The 25779-nt window shown below is 40.1% G+C and overlaps 4 protein-coding genes across 4 annotated transcripts; 3 read left to right on the top strand and 1 right to left on the bottom strand.

Moving 5' to 3' along the window:
• Nucleotides 1-3702: 3702 nt before the first annotated feature.
• Nucleotides 3703-7588, bottom strand: nkiras2 (NFKB inhibitor interacting Ras like 2). The gene is made up of 4 exons (XM_022739366.1): nucleotides 7504-7588; nucleotides 6955-7071; nucleotides 5856-6097; nucleotides 3703-5239 (listed from the first exon to the last, which is right to left on the bottom strand). The coding sequence occupies exons 2-4, from the start codon at nucleotides 7046-7048 to the stop codon at nucleotides 4997-4999; spliced, it is 579 nt and encodes a 192-aa protein (XP_022595087.1). The 5' UTR covers nucleotides 7049-7071; nucleotides 7504-7588; the 3' UTR covers nucleotides 3703-4996.
• On the top strand, nucleotides 7550-14795 carry dnajc7 (DnaJ heat shock protein family (Hsp40) member C7). Its single transcript, XM_022739365.1, has 14 exons — nucleotides 7550-7654; nucleotides 8418-8506; nucleotides 8644-8768; nucleotides 9257-9370; nucleotides 9698-9772; nucleotides 9872-9990; nucleotides 10937-11090; nucleotides 11282-11446; nucleotides 12119-12210; nucleotides 12400-12473; nucleotides 12637-12783; nucleotides 12882-13034; nucleotides 13224-13286; nucleotides 13412-14795. Exons 1-14 carry the CDS (start codon nucleotides 7581-7583, stop codon nucleotides 13447-13449), a joined length of 1482 nt encoding a protein of 493 aa, XP_022595086.1. The 5' UTR covers nucleotides 7550-7580; the 3' UTR covers nucleotides 13450-14795.
• A 220-nt stretch (nucleotides 14796-15015) lies between these two features.
• Nucleotides 15016-19039, top strand: ttc25 (tetratricopeptide repeat domain 25). Its single transcript, XM_022739598.1, has 11 exons — nucleotides 15016-15205; nucleotides 15361-15492; nucleotides 15677-15830; nucleotides 15925-15986; nucleotides 16266-16416; nucleotides 16655-16879; nucleotides 16963-17170; nucleotides 17256-17342; nucleotides 17562-17758; nucleotides 17902-18002; nucleotides 18088-19039. Exons 1-11 carry the CDS (start codon nucleotides 15080-15082, stop codon nucleotides 18121-18123), a joined length of 1479 nt encoding a protein of 492 aa, XP_022595319.1. The 5' UTR covers nucleotides 15016-15079; the 3' UTR covers nucleotides 18124-19039.
• Nucleotides 19040-19647: 608 nt separating this feature from the next.
• cnp (2',3'-cyclic nucleotide 3' phosphodiesterase) lies at nucleotides 19648-24861 on the top strand. Its single transcript, XM_022739673.1, has 4 exons — nucleotides 19648-19764; nucleotides 21370-23004; nucleotides 23130-23257; nucleotides 23436-24861. Exons 2-4 carry the CDS (start codon nucleotides 21408-21410, stop codon nucleotides 23898-23900), a joined length of 2190 nt encoding a protein of 729 aa, XP_022595394.1. The 5' UTR covers nucleotides 19648-19764; nucleotides 21370-21407; the 3' UTR covers nucleotides 23901-24861.
• The last annotated feature ends 918 nt before the right edge of the window (nucleotides 24862-25779 follow it).

Raw genomic sequence — 25779 nt, 5'->3', positions numbered from 1 at the left:
TCAGCATATGTAAACCAAATATATACAACTTTTTCATAACTCTTTTTATGTAGTCTGGTTATTCTTACAGACGGTGGGTCATTTATTTGTAACCGATGCCTACACTGCAATTATCTAGCAAATACAACTTAATTATTAAACCTATTACATTATACCATAGTCACTAGTCACTACTTATCATTATTTTTGGTCCTAACCACAGTTAATTAGCCTTTGTATAAATATTTATGGCAGAATTATTAAAGATGTACTTGTTACTGGCTGTTAATGATAACATCACAAAGACAGTGCTGGGTAATTACTGTTAAATAAAGAGACATCCATGTTGTTGCACTGTTGCGGGACAAAATTAAAGGAAAAAAAAGGCACAAAACTGGTGACAGAATGAGACATTAATTTGTTCCTCTGCTTCCACTGTATCTTTATTTAACCGTTCATCGAGCTTGGATTGTCTTTCTTTTCGACTGGTGGGAGACAACGTGTCAACATGTCCCCCGGGATAATGTCAGCAGTGTCAAACTCCTTCAGCATACTCGCTGAATGTACAAACTCTGAGCAACAACTATAGGATCCCATTTTTGCACAGTTGAGAATGCTTTAAGCTTGACTTATCCCAGATGAGATCACCCTGTGCTTCCAGGACAAATGATCTGTCTCAGACACTCGTGGGCAGCCAGCATGACAGCCAACATTTGACATAACTGATGGCTTGAGGGCAGCTGATATTTCCACCCCACAGGGGAAAAAAGGCCTGATAGCAGAAAGAATAAAGGTGGCACTGCCATTTAAACTGCATGTGTTCACTGCTGTGTGGAATTGTTTTGTTAATCCGGCGCTTCATGATGGGGGACTGTGGAAGGAGGGTCACTGCAGCAGCTTCCAGGGTTGAAGTCTATTTTCTCCTCACACAAAAAATAAAATAAAAAAAACAAGGGGGGGATAAACTGTTATTTATTTTATGCCCCCCCGGGAGAGCTGGATGCTCAGCTGCAGTCATGAGACACGCTGTCATGCAACAGTAAAAGAGTATTACTGGTGGCAACGCAAGGGTGTCGCCTTGTTGCCCTGTGAATGTCACAAGCAAGTAGAAATTTCTCTTTTGTGGTCAGTGTAGTCTAAAGGAAGAGGGAGGTTCATAAATCACACAGGCAAGTGACAAATTGACCCCCCCATGTATTTCATTTTATTTTGTATTGTAAATCTTCTTTTTCTGTTTTTTATGGAGGTCAATACAGACATGGAGGCACCGAACAGAAAGCTTTGACAGGAGAATGTACTGACAACATGCAGGAGTCTCTCCCTCACTGTTTTACCTTGGGGACATCAAATTAACATCACTGTGTACTGTCATAGCCCAAATGTATGATATAATAACTGAACCATCTTGAGTGAAGTAACATCGGTGCACTAGCTCAATCCTAGTCATTAAAAAGAACATGATTGAAATGTGATAGTACATGATAGCACCCTCTGGGGAAACTAAGGTGAACATAATATCATTTCATAAATGTTCCACTTGAGGTTTTCTCATTATCTTAAATTAACCTCTCCAGTCAGCACGCCTGCGTGGAACCAGCAGATCCTTTCCTCCGCTCAAACATCTCTGACCTCGTCTGGCTGGTTGTTTTCACTATACTCCCAAACTGGTTTAAGCTTGTACAACAATTAATCAATGTGACTTTTCAACAGGTATTGACTGCCAAACTAATTAATGTTCCTATAACTTGGTACAATTTTCAAGTCAAGTCAACTCTATTTCTAGAGCACATTTAAACAGAGCTTGAGCTGACCAAAGTTCTAAACAAATGACAATGAAAATACATAAAAGCAAGTAAATCAAATGTATAGAATAAGTAGAACGCAAGTAAAGCATAGTAAACATACTGTATACAGAACATGTAAACATACTGACAAAAACAAGAAAATTATAAGGAGCTAATATACCAATTATGAACATGACAGCTGTTGGAGGAAAAAAGACTCCTGTGCCAAGGCATCGTAGTAGGGCCAGGAATCCAAAAGCCTCCCCTCTACCATAGACCTAAGGCTCTCGTCTATCCTCAAGCTGGGCCTCGCTACGGCTGCTACTCCAACACCATTGCTCCCAGGGTCCTTCAGACCATTTTTTATCCTCATTCACTAGGTTCCATTTTATAACAATCCTACTTCAGTTGTGAGTATAGCTATTCCATTGGATTATATAAGTTTAACATTTAGTATATTTATAATGCATAGTTTATTTTAGTGAGAATTTACTATGACACAACAGACTACAAGGTTAGTAAGCTAAAAAGGCCTGTGAATAAAAATGTCTCTTTAGCTTAGATTTAAAAATAGAGATGGAGGGAGCACATCTGATATCTAATGGCAGCTGGTTCCCTAATTTTGAAGCAGCAACTGCAAAGGCTCTGTCACCTTTCAGTTTCGGTCGTGATCACGGAACATACAGGAGGGAGGAGCTTTCAGATCTGAGAGATCCAGGAGCTGAGTGCCGATGAATAGGGTCTGAGATGTAAGGTGGGGCTTGGACATTAAAGGGTAAGGTATCAGGTAATCAGCATGGTCTTAAACTGAATTCTAAAGTGAATAGGGAGCCAGTGGAGAGAGGCTAAGACTGGGGTGATGTGTTCATTCTTCTTAGAGCCAATGAACATCCCTGCGGCTCCATTCTGGACCAACTGCGAGCGAGATAATGATGACTGGGGAGGGCCTAAAAACAAAGAATTACAAAAGCCCAGTCAATTTTGTCCTCCATATCATGGAAGGACAAAATCGGTTTAATTTTGGAAATGGTTCTTAGCTGATAGAAACTGTTTTGGACAACAGAAGTGATGTGCTTATCTAGGCAGAGCTCAGAATCAAGAATAACACCCAGGTTATTTGCATGAGACTTCACATATGGTTTGAGGTGGTCTAGCTTACTTGTGCGGAGGCTTCTGGAGTTAGAGGGACCAAATATGAGTACCTCAGTTTTCTTGCTGTTCAGCTGAAGGATATTGTTTTCAACCAGTTTTCTCGATTTGCAGAAATGATACGCAGCAGAATTCTGAAAGAGCAGCAGTGCACAGACAATCGCAGGTACCTGAAGGTTGCATTGGGGTTTTGGTGTCAGTTTCGGGGTAAAAAAAAAAAAAAAGAGAAGATCAGTCAACATAGAATTTCCACTAACCAGTGAGTCACTGGCACATGGGACATTTTTCCTCATTATGTTTGTCATGAATATTTCACTTTTGTGTGTGTTGCTTTTTGTTTGCATCAAAAATCATCAAATACACTGAAGAGGGTTTATTGCGTGACACTTGACAATTTCATTTGCCTCCTGATCTCAATTTTTATTCTTAAACTGGTATGAATCAATAAGTATATAACTGTCACATGTGACACCCATGTGCTCAGAATTCAAACAAATGTCCAAATGACAATGAGTTCATTAGAATCATTTGGCAGAGGCTTTTGTCAGGAGCAGTTTACAAGAAACGGATTCAACCTCCAGTGTAGCCAGAGATTGGTTACAGTCTAGTGCAGAGAACCCAACGTTTCTGAAGTGGATGCATATCAATATTTCCCTTAAAAGTAGATAGTTCACAACAGCCTCCAGTAATAGTAACTGATTTCATGACAACATCCAGTGTTTTGCAGAGACATCTACTGGCCATGAAACAAACTACAACAGACATTACACTGAAAACCACCCTGGTCAGGCACTGGAAAAAAAATCCTTTAATTTGTTTACAAAACATGCAAACAAATATCAAGTGAACACATTTTAAGGATATTAAAACTTGAATGCTAGATATTCACAAAAAAGTTGAATGATAAGTTGAGTTGATAGACTCAAACACATGAATATTCAAGACAATATCAAGAGATTTCCCCTTTTCAATAAAACATATATTAAAAGCTGCACGTTTGATCTTGAGTTGCACCCTGGATGATCAGGTCAGTGAATGTCTAATGTGTTCTTATGGGTTTCATTGTACAGCTCAGTATGAATAGACCAGCTCCAACTTCAGCAGTGACTGTAACTGATAATGTGAGCTGTGTTGTTGATGATACAACATTTTACTATATATATTGTGCCCCAAGTTTCTTTTAAGTGTAGCAAGCAGAAAAAAAGTAGCACCTGAGCCTGCAGAAACCGCCTTTCATCTGAACGTCTTTTATCTCATATTTAAAGCCTGTACAGAAGGCCATATGTGGTAAGGAATGTCAGTCATTCACTCTACAAAATCCAACAGTGAATCTCTGCATACATACAGTGTAACAAATCTCCAGTCCAGCAAACAGCACAATTACTGTACACCATCAATAATATATCAGTAAATCTCTTCACCCATCATAACTTAAAGAACATGTGAGATTCAGCATTTGTGTGATGTGAAATTTATGTAACATTTGAAACTGCTGCCATTTCTGATTTGTTCTGTGTGTACATGTACATATAATAGTAGTACGTGTACATGTGTGCATGTGCTAATTTATCTATACAGTGAGCACTATGAATCTATCTTAAAACTCTGGACTGTTTGAGTATACACCAAAATGAAATGCTGATCGTCAGTAGTCTGAGAATTATATTATGTAGGACCAACGACAACAGATGTAATTGTAAAGAATGTGGATAAACAGTTTGACCATAGTCCAACCCAATAAAGTGGGAGTGACAAACAAAAAAACTTTGCATGCTTTGATGATCTTAACTGATATGTCAAAATAAAATCAAGAAATCACCACTTTCAGTCATAATAAGTATTTCACCAAAACATCAAATATACTGCAGATGCTATGTCAATACCAACAGTGCTCACTGTATATAAATATCCATACAATCATCCTGCCTTTCCTCTCATCACTTCTCCAGATTCTCAAAACCAACTTTTACGACCTCAGTCCTTCATGATAACAAAATTGATCCTTTAGTAAAACAGGGTTCCCTTTTAACACACCTCTTCTCCCTTTTCACTCCCTCTTGAATGTGACAACAGTGTTTGGTCATTTAACTGTCTGTAGAACCACTGCCCTTATTCTTGTTGCGACTGAGAGGGAAGGTGGACTTGCTCTGTGGCTGGGTCATTTTACTGGCCAGGTACACAAAGGGCTCAATGAGTGTGCGCCGGTCCACCACCGACACCTCCCACAGACGAACCTTCTCGTTCTTCGCCCAGTTCTGGGCCAGGTTCGAGTCGACTCTCCTTTCGTCCTGCCTGTCTAGCTTGTTACCCAGCACAACAATGGTCACCTGTGGATCAGGATCATCAGGTTGGATCGACATCAGTGTAATCTTTAGTACCATCAACATCAATGCCCCCCACTAAATCTGCTGTATTTCTGCTATAGTTTTACCTATGGAAGGAAACAACATTCAAATGAATAACTTACATCTCATTCCAGTGCGTAGGGAAGATCACTAAATGTCTATATTTAATTTAAGGTAAACACAATTGTTGCCTTTAATTGCTAGACACCTGTGTCAGACCCAGAAAATCTCAAATATGTAGTGTCATGAATTTATAAAATCTGCTATTGTTAACCTGTTACCTATTTGTCTATTATTGTTAACCTGATGTAACCTGACCTCAAAAGCAAGATTACAACAGTGACTCACAAGCTGATATTTACTGTAACAGTGTTATGCATTAAGACATTGTGTATTTTGAAGCAGGATGTTTTGCTCAGTTATGTATTATATGTCACTTATTGACATTTATATCCACTCACTGATAACATTTATAGGACGTTTATTAAGAAATTGTAATCGAAAAAAAAACAGCTGACCGAATTGCTTTGGTGTCTCTAAATTGGTTCCTTCTAAAATGTTGCGGCTCACTAAACATATAAATGTGGTGAGTCCTTACCTCTTTCTTGTCTCTATGACGGTCTATGTCCTTCTTGAGTGCCTCCATTCGCTTAAAGGACTCTTTACTGTCAATGCTATAAACAAGTACAAAGCCATCTGCAAAAGTGTAGTAATGTCGAGGGAACTCCATCCCATCCCGGAGTCCACGGGTGTCATAGAAGCGCACCTGCTCTCGTGTGCCACGGTCAGTCTCTATGGAGCCAATATAGATATCCTCCAGGGTCTCCATGGGCTCCGAACCTGTGAATACACAAAGACAACCGTGTTTCATTTGGTGTGATATACTGCACAAGTATTAATGCAATTGCTTGTGTAATTAACACAAAGTGACTGAGCATTTTTACATTCCCTTACTTGAAACAAATATCAAGACACTTTGTATGACAGTTTGTCAGCAGAAAAATGTAAACATGCAGTACATGTCAGTAATGGTTAAGTAAATGCCAATTAATGTTTGCATCCTTGTAAACCTTAAACTGGAATGTAGCAATAAGTATAATATTAATCCGCCAAACCTGAAATTACACAGTCATGGTATTTTATTTTTCTAAGCTCTTATCACATGCTGTTCATCGCCCCAATGTTGTTACTGATGCTATCATCTGTTCATAGTGAGTATAAGCTGTTCCCAGAAGTGCCTGACTGAAAGCATAGCAGCATTTTGACAGGCTGTTTCAGGACCTAGATAGAAATATCTCAGATAACACTTTTTTCAATTTTTATAAGTGGTGTTTCTGAAACTTGATGATGATTCAATTGCATAAAAAACACACTGCATAAAAAAAAAAGTTTAATTTGTTTATAACCTTCTGGTTTACACATTCATGATCAAGTGTATTATGTACTGTTATTGCCTTGACTGTAACATTTGGATACAATGCATATTTAAACATGTAATGCCACTAATACCATAGAAAACTATTGACAATCAATTATTGTATGAACTATGGATCCAAGCAACTGTGAGCAAAGCCTAGACGTGTTGTATGCCCACTGCTATGCTTTTTTATTCATTTGACTCGTGGAAAATACTGATCGTGTTATCTGAAATAATGAGTGTACAACATGTAACACAATATTGTTATAAAAAGTTATACCTGCAACATGGTTGGCATACAGTAGCTGCTCCAAAACAGCCGTTTTACCTACTGCACCTTGGCCACACACAACCACTTTACAGCTCTTACCCATGACTGTCCCTCAGGTCAGAAAATCTGAAGAGATAGAAAAATGTTGAGTCAATTACTTTATAACAGTGTAACTGTATAGCATAGCATTAGAGTACACGCTATTTGGGAAGCTAGGTTGCTTCTGTTTATTCTGTTAGACACATTCACTATCATAGAACTAATAAATAGCTTGCCAGCAAACATATAAAATGATTAGTCATATATATTACAAAGTGAAACGTCAGCTAGCTCAGTATGCTAACATCGTTAGAGTCAACAATGTATATGACATCTACGAATAGCTTAGCATTAGCTTTCGGAGAGATACACGATATTAAGCAGCTAATGTTATTTGAAACTAGCTGACCCGACTAAAACTCGTGTATTCACATATTAAAACTGATATTGGCGAACATTTGGAATATATGTGTTAGTTATGACACAAATGTTTAAATACAAACTAGCCACTTTCCTTACCTAGCGGGCTACTTCCTGTTTACAGTGTACGTAACGACTGCAGTAATGTGGCCCCGCCCCTCCCCATTGACGGCAAAATGGCGACGGAGAACTGTGATGCTGTGAACATGGACCCTGACATGGACCTGCTCAGCGACGAAGAATTAGAAAGGTACGACACATGAAGTTTATGTTGTCAGCGGCAGAATTACATCTACAACGAAGTCTTTTACTGATATGCGCCGTCACAAGTCCATGCCATGTTAATTTTCTCGTCGTTTACTAGCGCTCCGCCGCTAACTGTTTAGCTAAATTTGGCACAGGATAACGTTCGGATTGGTTGCTAGCTCCTGTGCTGGATTTCTGGGTTGCAGCCGGAGACACTGTCATATGTGAAAATCTGCCGATACCTGTCGACTGTAAAAGTTGATCGTGCTGAGAGTACCGCGTTCACGTCATTGCAATATTCCCAGAATGGTGCTGGCTGGATAACTAGTTAATGACACCATTCACTCACTGTGTGGTCGTGATGTAAAACATGAAAGGCTTCCAAAAAAAGTAATGGCAGTGGCCCACAGCATGGTGTCATATGTTCCTGGCTCTGCTCTGCCTGTCTGCTTCACAAAATAGCTACGTGTATGATTGGTGTAGACACTTCTGCCCTGCTGGTTTGGCTCTTACTATGTTTAGCTAACTCAGGCCAGTGACATCTCAAATGCACACTGTCATAAATAATCATGGACATATAGGTGATTATGAATGTGATGCTCAGACATAACGGTCTTACAATGTGAATAATGAAGTGTAAAGCCAACCCAGCCAGTTAACAACTACATACAGTATATTCGTGATCTATTCTCAGAGCTACTCATCTCAGACTTCTGTGTTCAATTTGCGTTTAACCTTTTTCTGTCTTCCTGCTCACTATTACACAGGGAAGCGGAGGGCTTCAAGGAGCAAGGCAATGCATTTTATATCAAGAAGGATTATGCAGAAGCATTCAATTATTACACCAAGGCCATAGGTAATTATTCCTAAATAATTCTCGTTAGTCTTCTTTATGTTTGGAAATAATGTTGACTTCTTGTATTGGATAGGCCACAATAGCATGAAGTCAGTGTGACTTTGGTGTGGTGTCAACCAACTTGTTTTTTTATACAGATATGTGTCCAAAGAACGCAAGTTACTATGGAAACCGGGCAGCCACATTAATGATGTTGTGCCGGTATAGAGAGGCTTTAGAGGATTCCCAGCAAGCAGTACGACTAGATAACACCTTCATGAAGGTAGGCTGTGGGGAAACAAGCCCTTACATTCTATTAAATGGGAAATCCATTCATTTTTTGTCTTGCATTGCTAGATATTTTCTGTTAGTGACACCTTTACAACAGCATCTACTTAGGAACTTTAACTTGAGCTTTAGAGAAGTTTGGCACAACTTTGAGTGTAGTTGTTTTCTACATTGCAGAGCTTTGCAGCTGTTGTGTAACCAGTTTTATCCATGCATACATTTTTGTACATAGTGATATGTTGCTCTTCAAGTCATAAGCTGTAGCACATCTCTATAATATTGATCAATCAATAAATCAATCACACAAACCTTATGTGTATCTGTGTATAATAGGTCACAAGTCTTAAAAGATGTGTCAAAAAACAAAGGCGTAAGTTGTAACTAGTCATGGTTTTATTTTTGTTCTTGTTCACCCAACTGATTTTAGCAAGGGTGGGAATTGAGGAATGTTGAGTTTGTGAACTGTAAGTATTTTACCCACAGGGCCATCTGCGAGAGGGCAAGTGCCACCTGTCCCTTGGCAATGCTATGGCTGCCAGTCGCTGCTTCCAGAGGGTTCTGGAGCTGGAGCCAGATAGCAGCCAGGCACAGCAGGAGGTGAGTTGGCCTCAGCATGATCTGGCAATTTGGATGTGATTATCCACTGTCAGATAAGCTTTGCCTAGCCAGTGCAAATAAAGTGCAAAAGTCTGATACTGAGCGGTTTAAGAGGATATCAGCTAGAGTTACTGTCAATTCCCAATGAGCAAGCCAGGATACAAGTTTGAGGTTATTCAGAGAGCCACTGCTGCTAACATTGACCTGATTTTACAATCACTAAGCATGGCACAAAAGAGAGACCAGTAGTGGCTGCACAGCAATGAAGTCAACTATCTACTAGAGGTCTTTTTCTTTGTCACTGAATACCACAAATTCTTTTGGCAGCTGAAGAATGCAGAATCTATCCTTGAATATGAGAGAATGGCAGAGATTGGATTTGACAAGCGAGACTTCAGGATGGTAAGCTACTCAGTGATTACAGTGTTACTTCATTTTGGGATTTATATGCTATAGTATGTCAAGCAACACAGACTGCGGATATTCCTTGGTTGTTTCTAGGTCGTCTTTTGCATGGACCGGGCCTTGGAGTCAGCCTCAGCCTGTCACAGGTTCAAGATACTGAAGGCAGAGTGCTTAGCCCTGCTGGGACGCTACCCAGAGGCTCAGTCTGTTGCCAGGTAACAATGCATATTTAAAAATTACTTGTCAATTCCTGCCTTTATTGAACAGTATTGAAATTTGTCACAATGATCGCAAGGTGAAAGCAGAATAAGACACAGGGTTGTGCATGTGCCACACCATGTCACACCAATACATCTATACAGCATTCATTATGATCATATTAGAGACATGTTTATCAGTTAGATACAACAAATGAGTAATCCTATATCACAGAGCTCTGTAGAAATGGGAAAAGAGTGAGATGTGATTTGAAAGAAGTTATGTAAAATGTACACATCCGGAAAGTCAGACAACTCTATAGAGCCATAATCTTATTAAATGCACCAGGTTTACTGTGATTTATTGATCTGACTCATCTTTGATGATTGCGAGTATGCACGATTACAGAAATCCACGGGCCTCAACACATGATGGTTCTAAAAACGACATGCACCACTTTGTGTTTTTATGTTTCTTAAGAGTTATTTTAGTTTTGGCACATGGGTGTAAGAAGTATACACTTGACCTCAAATTTGCAATCACAAGACTGTACAAATGGCACAGCCTTACAATCATTCCACTGTGTTAATTTGACTTGAAAATAACAATTCTCTGGGTAGTGCCCTCAGGAACTGTGTGATTCTGGCTTTGTTTTCAGAGAGGTGGGCACAGTCATTCTCACAGTTTAAAGCAAGCAACTAATAACTTTGGATGGTGCCCTCTTTCCGTTATGCACATGTCTGTTACCACATTTACATTTCAGTTGCCACACCACTGCATCCTTGGCAATGTGTCATCACTGCAGGGAAATATAGATTCCACAGTTTGCTGTAGTTTGATGTGAACTAAACTATTACAGATGATGACACAGAATGCCATATTTTTGGTGTGATTTCTCTTTTTTTTTTAGTATGTATGTTTTCTTCTAACATTAATATTGATTTTTTTTTTGCTTCCATTTAGTGATATTCTGCGAATGGACTCCACTAATGCAGACGCACTGTATGTGCGTGGTCTTTGTCTCTACTATGAGGACTGCATTGACAAGGCTGTCCAGTTCTTTGTTCAGGCCCTGCGTATGGCTCCTGACCATGACAAAGCTCGGCTTGCATGCAGAGTGAGTTATTCAGAAGAGAAGAGTTTTGTGAACCAGTTAAACCATTTTCCCTATGAATTAACTGAGGAAAATTGCCTAAGAAAACATATTTCAGTACTTCTTTTATCCATCTTAAGTCAGATTGACTTCTATTACCGCAAAGATGGGCCAGAGTAGATTTTTAAGATTGTCCTATGTGTTTGTTTTCCCAGAATGCCAAAGCACTAAAAGCCAAGAAGGAGGAGGGGAACAAGGCGTTCAAGGAGGGAAACTTTGAGGCAGCCTATGAGCTGTACTCTGAGGCACTAACAATAGACCCCAACAACATCAAGACTAATGCCAAGCTGTACTGTAATAGGGCCACTGTTGGATCTAAGGTGAGACACATGCACAAGAGAGATACCACTTGTTGTTTGGACATCTGACGAGTTGTTTTTCATTATGGGAGAATCCTCTCATCCTCGGTTTTAGTCATTTCAAACACAACACTCGAGAAGATAATGCACACTTTTATATTTTGGTCATGTAAGAAAGAAATTTTATAGTCATCAGCACAGGATTAACATAAAAACCTACTTAATTACTGACTGTGTGGCCGTTTGCCACATAAAGCTGGATATGTTTGACACCATATCAGTAAAGATTGCAAACGAGATATGGACACAAACAGCTCTGACTAAACACAAAGTAGCAGATAAGGACAGAGTAGGACTTGTGTCTGTTTAGATAAAGGTAAGAACACAACCACAAACACACAAAACTCTAAACTGTGACTCCTACAGTGCACTGGACTGAGATATTTTTGATAAGTCTAGAATGATAAGCTTGTTCCAGGCTTACAGTAATGTAATTGGCATGCATCACACACACACACGCACACACGCAAGCCCTCATTCAGTTAGTTTCTGAGTGAGTTCTCATTCTGTTCCTATGACAGTATAAAGTTTTTTGGTATATTTCCTTTGTTGTATTTTCTTCTGTCAAATCAAGGCCACTACGTTTCTGTGTCTGCTTTGCATGGTCATACTTTTTTTCTTTTTCTTTGAAAGCTGAAGAAACTAGAACAGGCCATTGAAGACTGCACAAAGGCCATTAAACTGGATGAGACCTACATCAAGGCCTATTTACGGAGAGCACAGTGGTACTTCTAATATTTCTAACTCTGTTGTTAATAGAGATAGCAAGTAGCTCTTGCTATCTCTATTATTTGCTAACTCTATTACACACCAGGACAAACAGAAGACAGTGTCATTATCATCAATTACACTTTTATTCTATTATTCAAATTTGTTAAAGAAACAATGACAGACTTGTGCATACTGTGTTGCAGCTACATGGACACAGAGCAGTATGAAGAGGCAGTGCGAGACTATGAGAAGGTTTACCAGACAGAGAAGACAAAAGGTGAGAATCTGACTCCAGCATTCCTTTTCATTTTTCTAATTCATGGTGCTTAAACATTATGCACTGGGAGCTTATGACTGTTTTGCTACCTTCTGCCATTTTAATAACATTTATTCCTGTTGTTTATTAATCCGTTCCTTCTTTTCTTTCCATTATTCCATAGAACACAAGCACCTCCTGAAAAATGCCCAGCTGGAGTTGAAGAAAAGCAAACGGAAAGATTACTACAAAGTGCTAGGGGTGGATAAGAATGCCACGGAAGATGAGATCAAGAAAGCTTACCGCAAACGTGCACTTTTACATCACCCAGGTGATTTATTTCTTCAAGCGTTGTGATTTTACACAGGAAAAGAAACATCTAATGTGTCATTAACAAACATAACACTTCTATTCTATACCTTTCCTCAGACCGTCACAGCGGAGCTAGTCCTGAGGTGCAGAAAGAAGAAGAGAAGAAGTTCAAGGAAGTGGGCGAGGCCTTCAGTGTGCTTTCAGACCCAAAGAAGAAGTCACGCTATGACAGTGGCCAGGATCTTGAGGATGACGGCATGAACATGGGAGGTCAGCACCTGGGCAAGCCTTGGGGTGGGAGGTTTCGAGGGTGAACAGATCGAAATACAAGTCGCGTCTGAGCCAATGAGTCACTTCTTTATTATAAAGCAGCAATTGATTTTATAGTGAGAAGGTTCAACCTGGCTGGAAAGTTCTCTGTGTTGATGACTATTCTTACTTGCAATTTATTTCTGCCAGATTTTGATGCCAACAACATTTTCAAGGCGTTCTTTGGAGGCCCAGGAGGTTTTAGTTTTGAAGGTAATTTATGTTCTATTTGTATCCAAAAATCTGAGAGAAGTGATGTGATGCTCTTCTGTCAACCACTTTGGAAAGATACTCTGATTTTGTATTTCAGTTATTGACTTGTTTGTCGTTTGTTTCAGCATCTGGACCAGGAAATTTCTTCTTCCAGTTTGGTTAATTGGAGGATTCGTCTACCTAAACAGTTACTGCATCAGGACTTTTCAACAATGTCAACTCCCTGACCCACCATCCGTATTTAATAACTGACTGATTGCAAGTCAGATTCTTGTCTATGCCATTGACTGAATGAATGCAACCCAATGACCACATACAGCAAATGATTTAACGCCCGTATAGCAAGGACACCAAGACAGCTCAGACTGAGTTGATAGTGTTACTGGTTTTGGATTTGGTTTTTTTCCCTCCAGAATGAAACAAACTTGAAAGCCAGTAATGGCTAGCAACAATGGTCCAAACATTTTCTGGATTTTTGAGATAAAAGAGATTGTGCAGCTATTGTATCAGAGCTTTTAGGGATCCATACAGGAAGTGACATCCTGGGGAAACTCTTGAGATGCAACTGAGCACTGAGCAAGCTATTATCCGGCTCGTCTCAACTTCCTGCTGACGGTGTATTCTCTGCATGAAAATTAATAAATTGCTTAATGATTTCTGAAGAAAATCACTGAGCAATCAGCACCTCCCCCCCTTCCCCTGTCAGTCAGACAGACAGACAGACAGAGTTGGCTGCTACGAATTCACACTGAAAACTGCCTCCTTGTCATAAGCCAATACGAGCATTTGAGCATTTTTAAAATTCACAACACGTGGAGCCTAGACCTACACATAAAGTACAGCTGAAGCACACTAGAAAGATGGCAGTGGAGACAGCTGTGCTGGCTTTGTTGCCAGCGAAGTCCCCCTACCTCTTGTTGTCACAGGTTTTATGTTTGATGTTGCCATTCACAGATTGCTGCATTGTACATTTTACTGGAATGTAAAGTGTTGATTTGTGATGATAGTTGATGATTTTTTTCCATTTTTTTTATTTTGATATGTATATTTATTGTAAATTTGCTGTCTGATAGAACCATTGGTGTAAGATGAGGACACTTTTCTATTATGTAAACGTTTGAAAGCGACATCGATTGTGAGCGTCCCTTTGACACAAATTCAGGAAGGTAATTGTTTTGCTTGATCAGCATGAAGTATTGCACAGAAACAGATTATGCTCTTTGTGTTCCTTGACTGTGATGCAAGCTGTCTAATTTTACTCAATGCAACAGATAATAGAACATTGACCTGTGATATGTTTGCCATCGTCTAAGAAAGTCAGGCACTTGTGTGATGATGAAACCTTGTAATGTTTAGTTGCTTCCTGATGAGTGTTTTGTTCTCTTGGTGCATTTCATGATGAAAAGAAAAGCATCCTCATCTTTGCTTACCTTGTTTTTGCCCTTATGGTGAAACCATCCTCTCTTTACCCTTGAAAAGTACCAGCCATGTCAATAAAGTTGGCCTCCTCTGGGTTTCCCCTTAACTGTTTTTTTCATTTAATTTTACTGGAATAGTATCAGTATTAACAATTCTAACAAAATTATCAACCTTTAATGATAAGGTATAATTCATACTGAAAGCAGATTTTTGTTGTGCTGCGTTAAACGGCCAGTAGATGGCGTTACTTTCCTTCCTTCTAGTTTGTTGGTGTGGTTGCTAGGATACCGGAGGTGTTAGTGTGTTTGGATACCTTCCGGAGTTAAGTTTTCTGTGAGCGTTCGTCTGTGAATTAAGTTTAACGTGACAAAAAAATGTCAGGCAAAGATGGAGGCGACGATGGTCAAAAGCCACAGAGCGTATTCTCCACTTTAATGGCCGACGGGGATTGGCTTTACCTTAAAGGAGAGTATAAAAAGGCTATAGACAGATTCACAACGGTAAGAACAAAGAAACTAGTTACCTAGCCAACGTCAGGCATAGCACATTGTCCTAACTGAAGCTCATCATCTTGTGGTGATAACGCATTGTCCAAGGCTGTCAGTGAAACTTTTCAATGTAGGTACGGAATGCCTTGTTTTTGCTCTTTGTTTAGGCTCTGACTTTAAAGCCTGATGATAAGAACTGCTATGTTGGCCGAGCCAAATGTTACCTGAAGATGGGGCAATCTGAAAACGCTTTAAAAGATGCAGAGGCTTCACTCAAAGAAGACGTGACATTTTTCGAGGTACACATTAGTCAGCAGAAATATTTACGTTTGTGCGTTCCAGCGTCTAGACAGAAATACATGCATTATATATATGCATTTATACTATTTAAATCACAGACCTCAAGACAGAACTCTATTGTAAATATACGAGAAACTATGAAAAGTGAAGCCTATGACAATTTATTTTATCATGATTTTTTAGGGATTGTACCAGAAGGCAGAGGCTTTATACTACTTGGGAGAATTTGAATTCGCACTGGTGTTTTACCACACAGGACAAAAGCTACGTCCACATATACAGGAGTTCAGACTGGGTATCCAAAAAGCACAGGAGTCCATAGAAAACTCTGTTGGTTGTAAGTAATTTAACACATTTTTGTGACTTAAATTATAATGACAGCATATGAATATCTTTCTCACAATTTACGCTTAAAATCTAAATCATTACAGGCCCTTCATCTGTAAAACTGGAGATTAAGGGAGATTTATCATGTCTCCAAAAAGATGAGGAGGTAAGTCTTTCACTTGCCCTTCAGTAATAAAGTATTTAGTATGCATGCTTGGAGACAGAGCTGTTAAGGATAACTGCATGCATACAGCAACCAAGCAATTCTACTGCAACAGTAAAGACAAAAAAAATATGAAACTTCTGAACAGTATTTTAGTCTCACCCAGGATCACTTCTTTAACCAATGGGTTAACATAGACTTAACAGTTTTCTATATGTAATGTTCACCCTGACCTCCCATCTGAAGCGCAATACTATGTTTCTGAATGACTGACCTGTAAAGAGGGTACGGCCAATTACTGCTATTCAGCATCTGAAGAAGGAAAAAAAACAGCAGACCCAGAAGACCCCCAAGAGTGAAAAGACAATCAAACAACTGCTGGGAGAGTTTTACAGTGACAAGAAATATCTAGAAAACCTTCTGAAAGACAAAGGTACTATGTTATTTCTATAACCTTTTCTGACTATACTTTTGTCTCTCTACATCTTTCATTTGAATATACCTGATTAAATAGAGATTGAATGAAATTTGCTGTCGTTGTGGCTTCAGATGTTAACTATTAGTTTCTCCACCGTTCAGTACTGCTCAATATGTTTGTTTAATCCTAAATACAATGATGTTGTTCACTTTTAATAAACTGATATTTAAAACTGTTACGCAATGATCTGCAGATTTGGTAAAAGGCAAGATGAAGAATGGGGAACAACTGCAGGACGTCATTCAGAGCTCCCTGACATACCTCGACAATTGCACTGAGTTGTGGAACCAGGAGAAACCTATCTGTGCACGGGAAAGGGACCGTAAGCTCATGCAACAAAAATGTAGCAAGCTCTGTCCCATTGCACCCTCTGAACCTGCTCTGTCCCTGCTGAAGAGCCTGGATGACTTCGATGCAGGTAAGTCAGGACTCTGGCTGAACTTGTAGCCTTGTGCGTTTCTTTTTGGCCTAAAAGTGTTTACTTTATGTTTGTTGTCTTAGAGTTGACATCCGGAAATGCAGAGAGTAATCTCAAGAAGGCAAAAGAGGTCATGAAGACAGTGCAGGGATGGTCAGAGAAAGATGCACCAAATAAAAAAAAGGTTTTGGGCAGCCTGCACAGTTGCATTGGGAATGCTTTGATCAACCTGGGAGATATGGAGAAAGCATTAGACCATCATCAAAAAGACTTGGAGTTGGCTAAACAGTGGTGAGAATCTGAAGAAATTACACAAGAGGAGTCAAAGTATAGTACAACAATAGATCAGATGTTCAGTAATCTTTCTTATCAACAGCAAACTTCCAGAAGCAATGTCCAGGGCGCTGGACAACATTGGCAGAGTATATGCCCAAATTGGACAGTTGACACAGGCCATTGAGTTGTAAGTAAATAACGAAATATCTACTGCTCTTGTGAAATATGCGACATGGCCATCCTTAGCAAAAAATGCTATTTTGATGGTAATCTTTTCTAGTCACACCTTTCATAACAAGTATTATCTTACATTGAGAAATTACTATGGAAGATTAGTTTGTTGGTGACATTATATTTATTAAATTGTCTTCTCCCTCTTCTCTATTTCATTTTCTTCTCAATTCAGCTGGGAAAAGAAGATACCACTTGTGCGTGGTGGTTTGGAGAAGACCTGGTTGTTTCACGAAATTGGTTGGTGTTACCTGGAGCTTAATCGCCATAAAGAAGCCCGAGACTATGGCGTCCGTTCAGTTGCTGCGGCTGATGAAATTGCTGACGAAAAATGGCAGATAAATGCCAACGTGTTGGTGGCACAATCAGAAAGTAATTCTTTGTCTGATTTTATCACCTCATATTAGAAAATTTCGATTAACAGTAACATGTCATCTTCTAGTATTCTAATGCTGTTGTAACTGTACAAACTAGTGACCTGACCTTTAAGTAATTTCCACTGTGTTTATTATCAGTGAACCTTGGAAACTTTGAATCCAGTGTCGCCAGCTTTGAGAGAGCCTTAACCCATGCCAAACTGCAAAAAGACGACTCCGCCATGAATGCTATTCAGAAGGTTCCCACTCTGTTTCCCATTCACATCATCTGAGTTCCATTTAAAGATATTTTTAAAGGCTGACATTTATCATTCTTCATTTCAGGCTCTTGATGCAGCAAAGCAACACCTAACACAATGAGGATGTATCCAGTCAAGACTGAGTGCAGCCTGAAATAAAAGAAAGAGAATGATCACTGATCAAAACAAGTTCTATAAAAGTCATCTGACATGTATTGAAAAGATTTTGAATGTATTTGTGTTTGTATTTAAATTTGAGACGTCTTTGTTTTTTTCAGTAAGATTTTTTAAAGAAACAGGCTTATAAATAAGACCCAGTGTCTGCTTACAGGTTTTGATGAACACAGGCATGTTTTGAGTAGTAACTTCTCAAGATTAAAATATGAACACCAGTATGAAACACAAATATAAACGAGGCAATGGATCGTGGTGTTGGGTTATACATGATCAAGCTACGAAGGTCATATCAGGAGCAATGGTCTTTTGTTACAGACAACAGTAAATTGTACAAAGGTATACTGTTCTCTGAGAAGTAAAAATATTGGGAAATAACATGGGGAATTACTTTAAAGCCCCAGATCTGGCTTTCACCCCGCTTTTAGAATATAGCTGGGGAACTGGAACCAGAAAGAGTATCTTTCTATAAACAGTCTGACTTACCAAAGTTATTTGATTTTGTTGGATTACTTCTGGAGAATGAATTATATTATTTTTAGTACTTTAAATATTTTCAATCACAATGAACAATCTATTTGTGAAGCTGTGTTTTTGTCAAAGTTCTCTGAAAAACTGCAATAGCTATTATATAGAAAATGAGTCACTTGATACATAAAGTAGGGGAATTTTAGGGGAACTTCCACGTCACACCTCTTCTGTATCTATCATCAGGCATGCATGAGTGCTTGCTGCAAGGTTAACACAAATGTTGAGTGCTTTGTTTGTGTGTAGGTCAGAGACAGCAGAATTACAATTTATGATAATTTTCAGCTTTTTAATGGGACCCTCCTTTTTCTGAAATCTTGATAATGGATGTATAATTGTGCACTTTTCAATTAAAAGAATTTGGTTATTTTCCTCAACTGAACTCTTCATAAATGTTGGAAAAAATCACTGTTACATTGCCTTGTGTGTTTGCAAAGTAGTCTTATCACTTTGGGTTTGTCAGGTCTACTTTACGGGATAGGAGTGGTATCACATATAAAGTGACTGAGGTTCACACCTGTTGTGTGTGTGTGTGTGTGTGTGTGTGTGTGTGTGTGTGTGTGTGTGTGTGTGTGTTGACGTGAAAAATTGCAAATCATGTAAAATAGAGACATTTTTTTTGTCTTTATTAAAGTTCAGCACACATGTACACAAATACACATTCAGTTTATACACAAGAACAAATGACGAAATATATAAAATTAATTATTAATTATTTAGAAAATAATAGGATGTAAGGCTTTAATTATAATTTAATGCTTTTCGATGAATATTTTCAAAAATCAATGCAAATAAAGTTTAAAATGTTAAATAAATATAAGCTTATGACTTAGGGAAATTTTGCAGCGGTATAATTTTATATTTCCCCAGTGGCGTCCTTCCGGTGTCAGGGGCGTGTCCGTGGCCCCGCCCAGTTGCGCGTTCCCGGGAATTTCCGTTTTTTTCCCGTCTCCTTGAAGAGTGGAGCGGGTGCGTGTCTGTGCCAAGGATTGCCTTGTCATTGTATCCAGAGAGAAACGCGTGGTCAGCGGCACCACCGACAGCTTCACTGCAGCAACTGGTAAGCTGGCATTTTAGCAAACAATAGCCACTCATACTGTATGCTACAACTCGTTCATTATCTTTGTTTACTCAAATTACCTAAATAAGTTGTTCCAGTAGCACGCGGTGAGTTGTTTCCGCCTCATAAACATCCAACTTGATAAGACGTGGCGCTGTAGCTGGTGGTGTTATATCCAATTTAACTGGCTGCCAGGCTAAATTGTTTTTGTCTGGCGTGCTAGCGTTAGGTGCACGCCACTCCCCGCCTGGCCACATTGTGCAGTTAGTGAAATGTAATGTCCAACCTCTATCGATTTTCTCTGTTTAAAACCATATCTAAGGTCACTTTGCAGCGGCCGTCGAATCTTATTTTAAAATTTCTGATTCTTGGTTAAGTTAATTTATTATCTATTCAGTTAAACTTGCCTTAAACAAAAAAGACAACCACCCTCTCACTCACTGCGCATTTACTGCTGCTGTACCTTTTCTAATAAAACGAAAGAGGTTAAGTTAAATGAACGTGAAAGTGTTGGTATTTCTTAATTTTTCATGTTTGGTTTCGGGTTGCATTTTACCAGCTGGTAAAATACTGAGTTCAGTGTGGGCCAGGTTTGTCTTTGTTGCTACATTGGGTTGAGTGTTGAGAGCTTCCCCTTCTGTCTCATGACACGACGAGGTTTCGCACATCTGTAAAATCAGCATTTAGAAACATACCTTACTCTGACATTTGGCAAAATATCCTGCCACACGGCGGAGGTCGCTGTAGTATGATGTAATCACACTTTTCTGCTATGCCCCATTTTCTTAACCACCCTTTGTCTATGTTTGCTGGCAAGGTTTACCGATGTTAATTTCTCAATACAAGGTCTAAATACATATTTTTGCAGTCATGCTTGCGTGTCTCTACCATTGGACTGCTGGCCTTATTCTTTAACACATAAATGGAAATTAAAAATTGATTGAGTTGTATCAGCATTTTGCCCCCACCCATCCTATATGCACAAGGGCACAACACTGCTTCTAAACAAAAATGAACATTAAAGCTTAATGTTGTTTCAGGGCAATTGGATTAAATCAGATGCGACATTGTGTCCACCTACTGCACCAAAAAAAGATTCAGTCCCAACAAAACCACTCTCTTTCTTAAATTATGGAGTAACTTCCCGTATGAGACATTATGACCACAATCCTGATAAAACTGGCCTCTAGAAGGGCATGTGGTTAAAAAGCATATTGACACTTCTTCCACACTGTTTGCTGCCACATGTACATATTCTTCAATTGAGCCAGTTAAAGAAAAAAAATAATAATTTTATCAAATTGCTCAGTAGGACAGTCTGTCAATCCCAAAATGTAACCTTCGCCATTTTAACCATTTCAGTCAGATTTAATTTGGAGATATGATGCATGAACCCGAAATAAATGGATGCATGACTCATGCCCTGCTCCAGCCTTGGCCTAGTATTCAAACTTTTCAAGCCGTAATTTGCTGAGAGTTGGAGCAACTCTATTTTTGTGCTCTTTAAGGTATAATGGGTGGGAAAATGTTGAAAGGGTTCTATGAATTCAGTCATCACTGGGCTGATTAAAGCTTTTCTCTCTTTCTTTTAATTATGCATTTAAGGTACATGGTGGTGTATAAAGGCAGACTGTAAGCCAGACATGGATACTGAAAAGAGCAGCGAGGTTTTAGATGCGTCAGAGACTCCACAGCAAGAGGAGGCTGTAATGGAAAAAGAGGTTGTGTCAAAATTGGAGACACCAGTGGAATCCACAGAGCCTGAGAAGCCACCAGCTGCTGGTGAGGAGACTGAGCAGCTGGCAGTAAATGGTCATGATACAGAAATCATAAACGTAAAAGAAACAGAAGAGTTGATTGTGACAGAAAATGTGACACTGTCCGAGGAGAAAACAGAAATAGAGATTGACGACAGCTTGCCCAATGAAAAATCTGAAACGGAGTCAGTGCCCGGTGCGGTGGCTCCACCAGAACCAGATGAGTCATCTGAAAAGATCTCTGACCCAGTTGCAGCTTTAGACACAGAACCAGAGAACAGTCAGCCTGAACAGCAGCCTGTGCCAGAGAATGACCCAGAACCTTTGCCTGTGCAAACGCCTCTGGCAGAGAGTGCCCCTGTACCAGAGCCAGAGAAATTGGCAGAATCAGTTCCAGAAGCTGAACTACAAGAGCAAACATCACCTGAACCAGTCACACTGCCGCAGCCAGTAGAAACACAACCACCCACCCAAGAAGAGAAAGTGTCAGAGCAAGTGGAGACTGAAGCTGAACTGCAGAATACCATGGATACTGGAGCAGAAGAAGTTGCCAAAGATGGGGAGGCAGCGAATGATGTCGCAGCTGAGCCTACAAAGGAGGGGGGAGAGGAAAAACCAGCAGATACAGAGAAAGCAGCGGCATCGGACACGGTTTTGGTGGCAGAAGTTTCCTCTGATAAGCCAACAGAAGCTGTGGCATTAAAGGAGGACAGTTCAGGTGAAAATGTGAAACCTGCAGAGGACAAGAAGGAAGCTGAACCTGAAAAATCGGTTGAGTCTGATACTCTGAAGGGAGCTGAGGCGGCAGCAGCAGCAGATGATGAAGTTGTTAAATCTGAGCAGAATAATGCTGAACCTGAAAAGGAAGAAGATACAGTCCCTGCATCTGGTTCTCTGTCCTTTGCCCTCCTGGAACGAGAGCAGACCAAAAACGCCCTGCGCACCTCTCGCACCCTTCTTGTTCTCAGAGGCCTTCCAGGAAGCGGCAAAAGTTTCTTGGCGCGTGCAATAGCTGATGCCTACAAAGACCACTGCTCTGTCATCTGTGCTGATGACCATGGTGTAAAGCCAGAGAATCCAGAATCATCTGCGGACGGATACAAGGCTCTGGATGAGGCTGTGGTGGCCTGCTGCAGCGCAGGAACAGCTTCCTCTGTGCTGATAGTGGTGGATGACACCAACCACACCCAGGATCGGCTGGCCCGCCTGGGGGAGATTGCTGAGGCGCACCATCTTGTTGCCATCTTCCTGGAACCGCAAACAGCATGGAGCAGTGATCTAGCACAGCTGACCAAGAAGACCAGGCGAGGCCTAGAGGAGGCCCAACTGGAAGCCATGAAGGGTCCACTCGAGGAAGTGTCCATTCCTTTTTACTTTGGCTGGTTTCTTCTCTCCTCTGTCCAGGACAAGGTTAGGTGCACATCAATGGACTTCCTTAAAACGCTGGACACCTTGGAGGCCTTCAAGAAACACATGATAGACTGTGAGTGTGTTTAAAGTTGTTTCATTACAAAGGTGAATGCATCAGTGAGAAATATCAAATCTAAGACTAATCTCTCATATCTTTGGCATGACTAAGATGCAGCTGATCTTGCGTTGTATTTACAGTCACTGGTAAAGCTGAAAAAGAGGTGGATCTGGAGCAGTACTTTGAAGCCAAAGGAACCCTCCATTGCACTACAAAATTCTGTAACTATGGGAAAGCAGAAGGTGCCAAAGAATATGCACTGAAGCCAGTAAGAAACGAAAAAGAAAGAAAATGTCATTTAATTGTTTGTTTATAGCTATGTATGTTTGTAGGCATGTAAATGTATTGTCTATTTTATTTCTTGCATTGTTGAATAGACATTTCTCAGTAACAACCTATCATACTAAAATTAATCTTGTGATATTCCCTTTTCTTCTGCTTTCTAGACTGTCAAAGATTTCTATGGCTCTACATTTGAGCTGTCACTGAGTGCTCTCTTTGTCACTCCTCGCACTGTCGGTGCCAGAGTGTCCCTCACTGAGGAGCAGCTTCTGCTGTGGCCAGACGATGCCGAAAAGGAGGCAGCGTCTGTTGTCCCTGCAGCTGCCTCCCTGCCTCTGGGAAGCCGCGCCCACGTTACTCTGGGGTGCGCAGAGGGTGTCGAGCCAGTTCAAACAGGCCTGGATCTGCTGGAAATCCTAGCCCTGCAGCAGGAAGGCCAGCAGGGGGAGCTGGTTGAGGAGATGGAGCTCGGCTCTCTGACCTATTATGGTGAAGGAAGGTGGCTGCTCAGCCTCAGAGAGCCCATCTGCGCCCCAGCCTGCTTCTCCAGCTTCTACACGCGCAAGGAGCTGGAGCCGACCAAAAAAGAACCTGAGAAGAAGAAGAAGCCAAAGTGCAGCATACTGTAAATGGCAGACATGGGGGTGTGTGGCCTGGATGACTGGTGAATTAAAACTTAGGCTTACTCTGTGCAAGGTTTGTGTGTTTGTGCAGTGTTTAGGGATTCAGTAATAGCCACCCTAAATCCACAAGCTGTGTGCCTTTTACTGTTGATTTGCACCACAACCCAAGATGCCTTCAGTCCAGTTAGGCTTGTTGTTGTCAACGTTCAGTATCTTGTTTCACATATCAGTGCCAGAGTTGCAATACCTGGCTATTTGCTGAGGTGTTGTTGGCTGCAGTTTTAGGTAGTATAGCCTCCTCCCACAGCTCCACAGTTACCTAAAACTTAGATGTCCCCTTCTATACATGTCAGTGTTTCTCAGTATTCAGATGTGAATGATAAACTAGGTACTCTCATTGCATGCATCCCAGGTTAACAGTAGCAACATATTAACACTTTTCTGACCTGCTAACGGTAGCTCTGCCTCTTCAACATATTTGTCTGGTGTTTACTTTGGCTTAGTTGTAAATGAAAAAGATAAGCTGTCATTTCTGTGCAAGTGTGTATGTGTGCGCAGCCTAGGAAGTAATTGTTACAATAGCATATGGGCCAAAGTTATCTATTTGATTAAGTGTATTAGAGTAATGTCATTTATAGAGGTTCTTCCTTGTAAAATCTTTTGCACTGTGCATAATTTCAAAGGGAGAATGCTGATGAATTTTGGCATTTGTTTCAGCAGCTTGCACTTAGTACTTCTCATGCTGTGAAACCAAGTCCATGTTTTGCAATCTTTTCTACTGCGCAAGACTGCACCATTGATCCCTTTTATCCTCTTTGAACAGCACTTCCATGTATTGCATTTTGACTTGTATCCTCTGTGACTGTAATTTTTGAAGGGCAACTCCTACTTTGTGTAGCTCTTATGAATCACTATTTTTGCACTTGTTTTGTACACTTAATAAAAAAGAACATGCTTTGCTCCAGTACTGCCATTTCCTGTGTATTCAGTACTGTTGATGCATATCGATGACAAGTATTCAGGCTGATGATATCTGCAACGGTTTATGTGCACATGGTAAATTTCTCACAGCATGCACTTGTAGTTGACTATATAAACCAGCAGAGGGCACTCATCACTCACTTTGGTTTTAAAACAACAAAAAAAAAAGGCTGATGGACTTTGTTGTGATGTATTTTATACTTCTAACCTCAAGTAACCTTGCATCCAGTGTTTCAGAATTCGCTCTTACACACACTCATCAGGACTCTGCAAACACTGTATTTTCAAACAGTGTGTCACAGACTGGATTGCACCATTTGTCTGATCTCCCTTCAGCCTACATTTGCATAAGAAGCTGGCACAGTGAAAGTCCTGAAAGATTAATCATAGACTGTGAAACTGACAACTACCCAGAGCATTGCCTGTGATGGAGCAAGTTCTCAGCTGTGATGTCCATACTCCAGCTGACCCATCTGTTACCTTAAAGGTGTATCCCATTTGCATTAACAAATTCTTACACTCTAATATTGCATTTGTGCTTATTATATAATACTTATAGTTCTTGTAAGGTTATTGTTGCATCTTATCAGGCTGACACAGCCACCCCTGCCACACTGCAGCACATTGCTCTGAGAAGAGGCAAAAAAATAATTTGTTTTTTTTTAATGCAGACTATCTCCATTTCAAACTAAAACCTATATACAACTGCGTTTACTCTACATTGCACCCTTCAAACTAAAAACAACTTCCTGGTGTAGGCCAAGGACAGGTGAAAGACCATGAACCCTACAAGTTACTGCTGTCACCTCAGAGTCGATGTGTTGGTTGTGTGCAAGATGAAGTGATTTCCTCATTGGCTGCTGTGTAGATAAAAAAAAGTGTGTCAACCAATCAACATCAGCGG

Source organism: Seriola dumerili, unplaced genomic scaffold, assembly GCF_002260705.1.
Source record: "Seriola dumerili isolate Sdu_G_001 unplaced genomic scaffold, Sdu_1.0 BDQW01000044.1, whole genome shotgun sequence".
In the NCBI taxonomy this organism is placed as follows: Eukaryota; Metazoa; Chordata; class Actinopteri; order Carangiformes; family Carangidae; genus Seriola; species Seriola dumerili.
This window is presented reverse-complemented; position numbering and strand designations above follow the sequence as displayed.

Excerpts from the sequence above, each read along its gene's own strand:
- ttc25 (XM_022739598.1), top strand. The coding sequence starts at position 15,080 with ATGTCAGGCAAAGATGGAGGCGACGATGGTCAAAAGCCACAGAGCGTA. Across the intron at positions 17,171-17,255 it reads TTGGAGTTGGCTAAACAGTG|CAAACTTCCAGAAGCAATGT; the intron begins GTGAGAATCTGA and ends TCTTATCAACAG. Across the intron at positions 17,343-17,561 it reads TTGACACAGGCCATTGAGTT|CTGGGAAAAGAAGATACCAC; the intron begins GTAAGTAAATAA and ends TTCTCAATTCAG.
- nkiras2 (XM_022739366.1), bottom strand. The coding sequence starts at position 7,048 with ATGGGTAAGAGCTGTAAAGTGGTTGTGTGTGGCCAAGGTGCAGTAGGT. Across the intron at positions 6,098-6,954 it reads GTATGCCAACCATGTTGCAG|GTTCGGAGCCCATGGAGACC; the intron begins GTATAACTTTTT and ends GTGTATTCACAG. Across the intron at positions 5,240-5,855 it reads GTCATAGAGACAAGAAAGAG|GTGACCATTGTTGTGCTGGG; the intron begins GTAAGGACTCAC and ends CCTGATCCACAG.
- dnajc7 (XM_022739365.1), top strand. The coding sequence starts at position 7,581 with ATGGCGACGGAGAACTGTGATGCTGTGAACATGGACCCTGACATGGAC. Across the intron at positions 9,773-9,871 it reads ACAAGCGAGACTTCAGGATG|GTCGTCTTTTGCATGGACCG; the intron begins GTAAGCTACTCA and ends GGTTGTTTCTAG. Across the intron at positions 12,211-12,399 it reads TATTTACGGAGAGCACAGTG|CTACATGGACACAGAGCAGT; the intron begins GTACTTCTAATA and ends ACTGTGTTGCAG.
- cnp (XM_022739673.1), top strand. The coding sequence starts at position 21,408 with ATGGATACTGAAAAGAGCAGCGAGGTTTTAGATGCGTCAGAGACTCCA. Across the intron at positions 23,005-23,129 it reads CAAGAAACACATGATAGACT|TCACTGGTAAAGCTGAAAAA; the intron begins GTGAGTGTGTTT and ends TTGTATTTACAG. Across the intron at positions 23,258-23,435 it reads AAGAATATGCACTGAAGCCA|ACTGTCAAAGATTTCTATGG; the intron begins GTAAGAAACGAA and ends TCTGCTTTCTAG.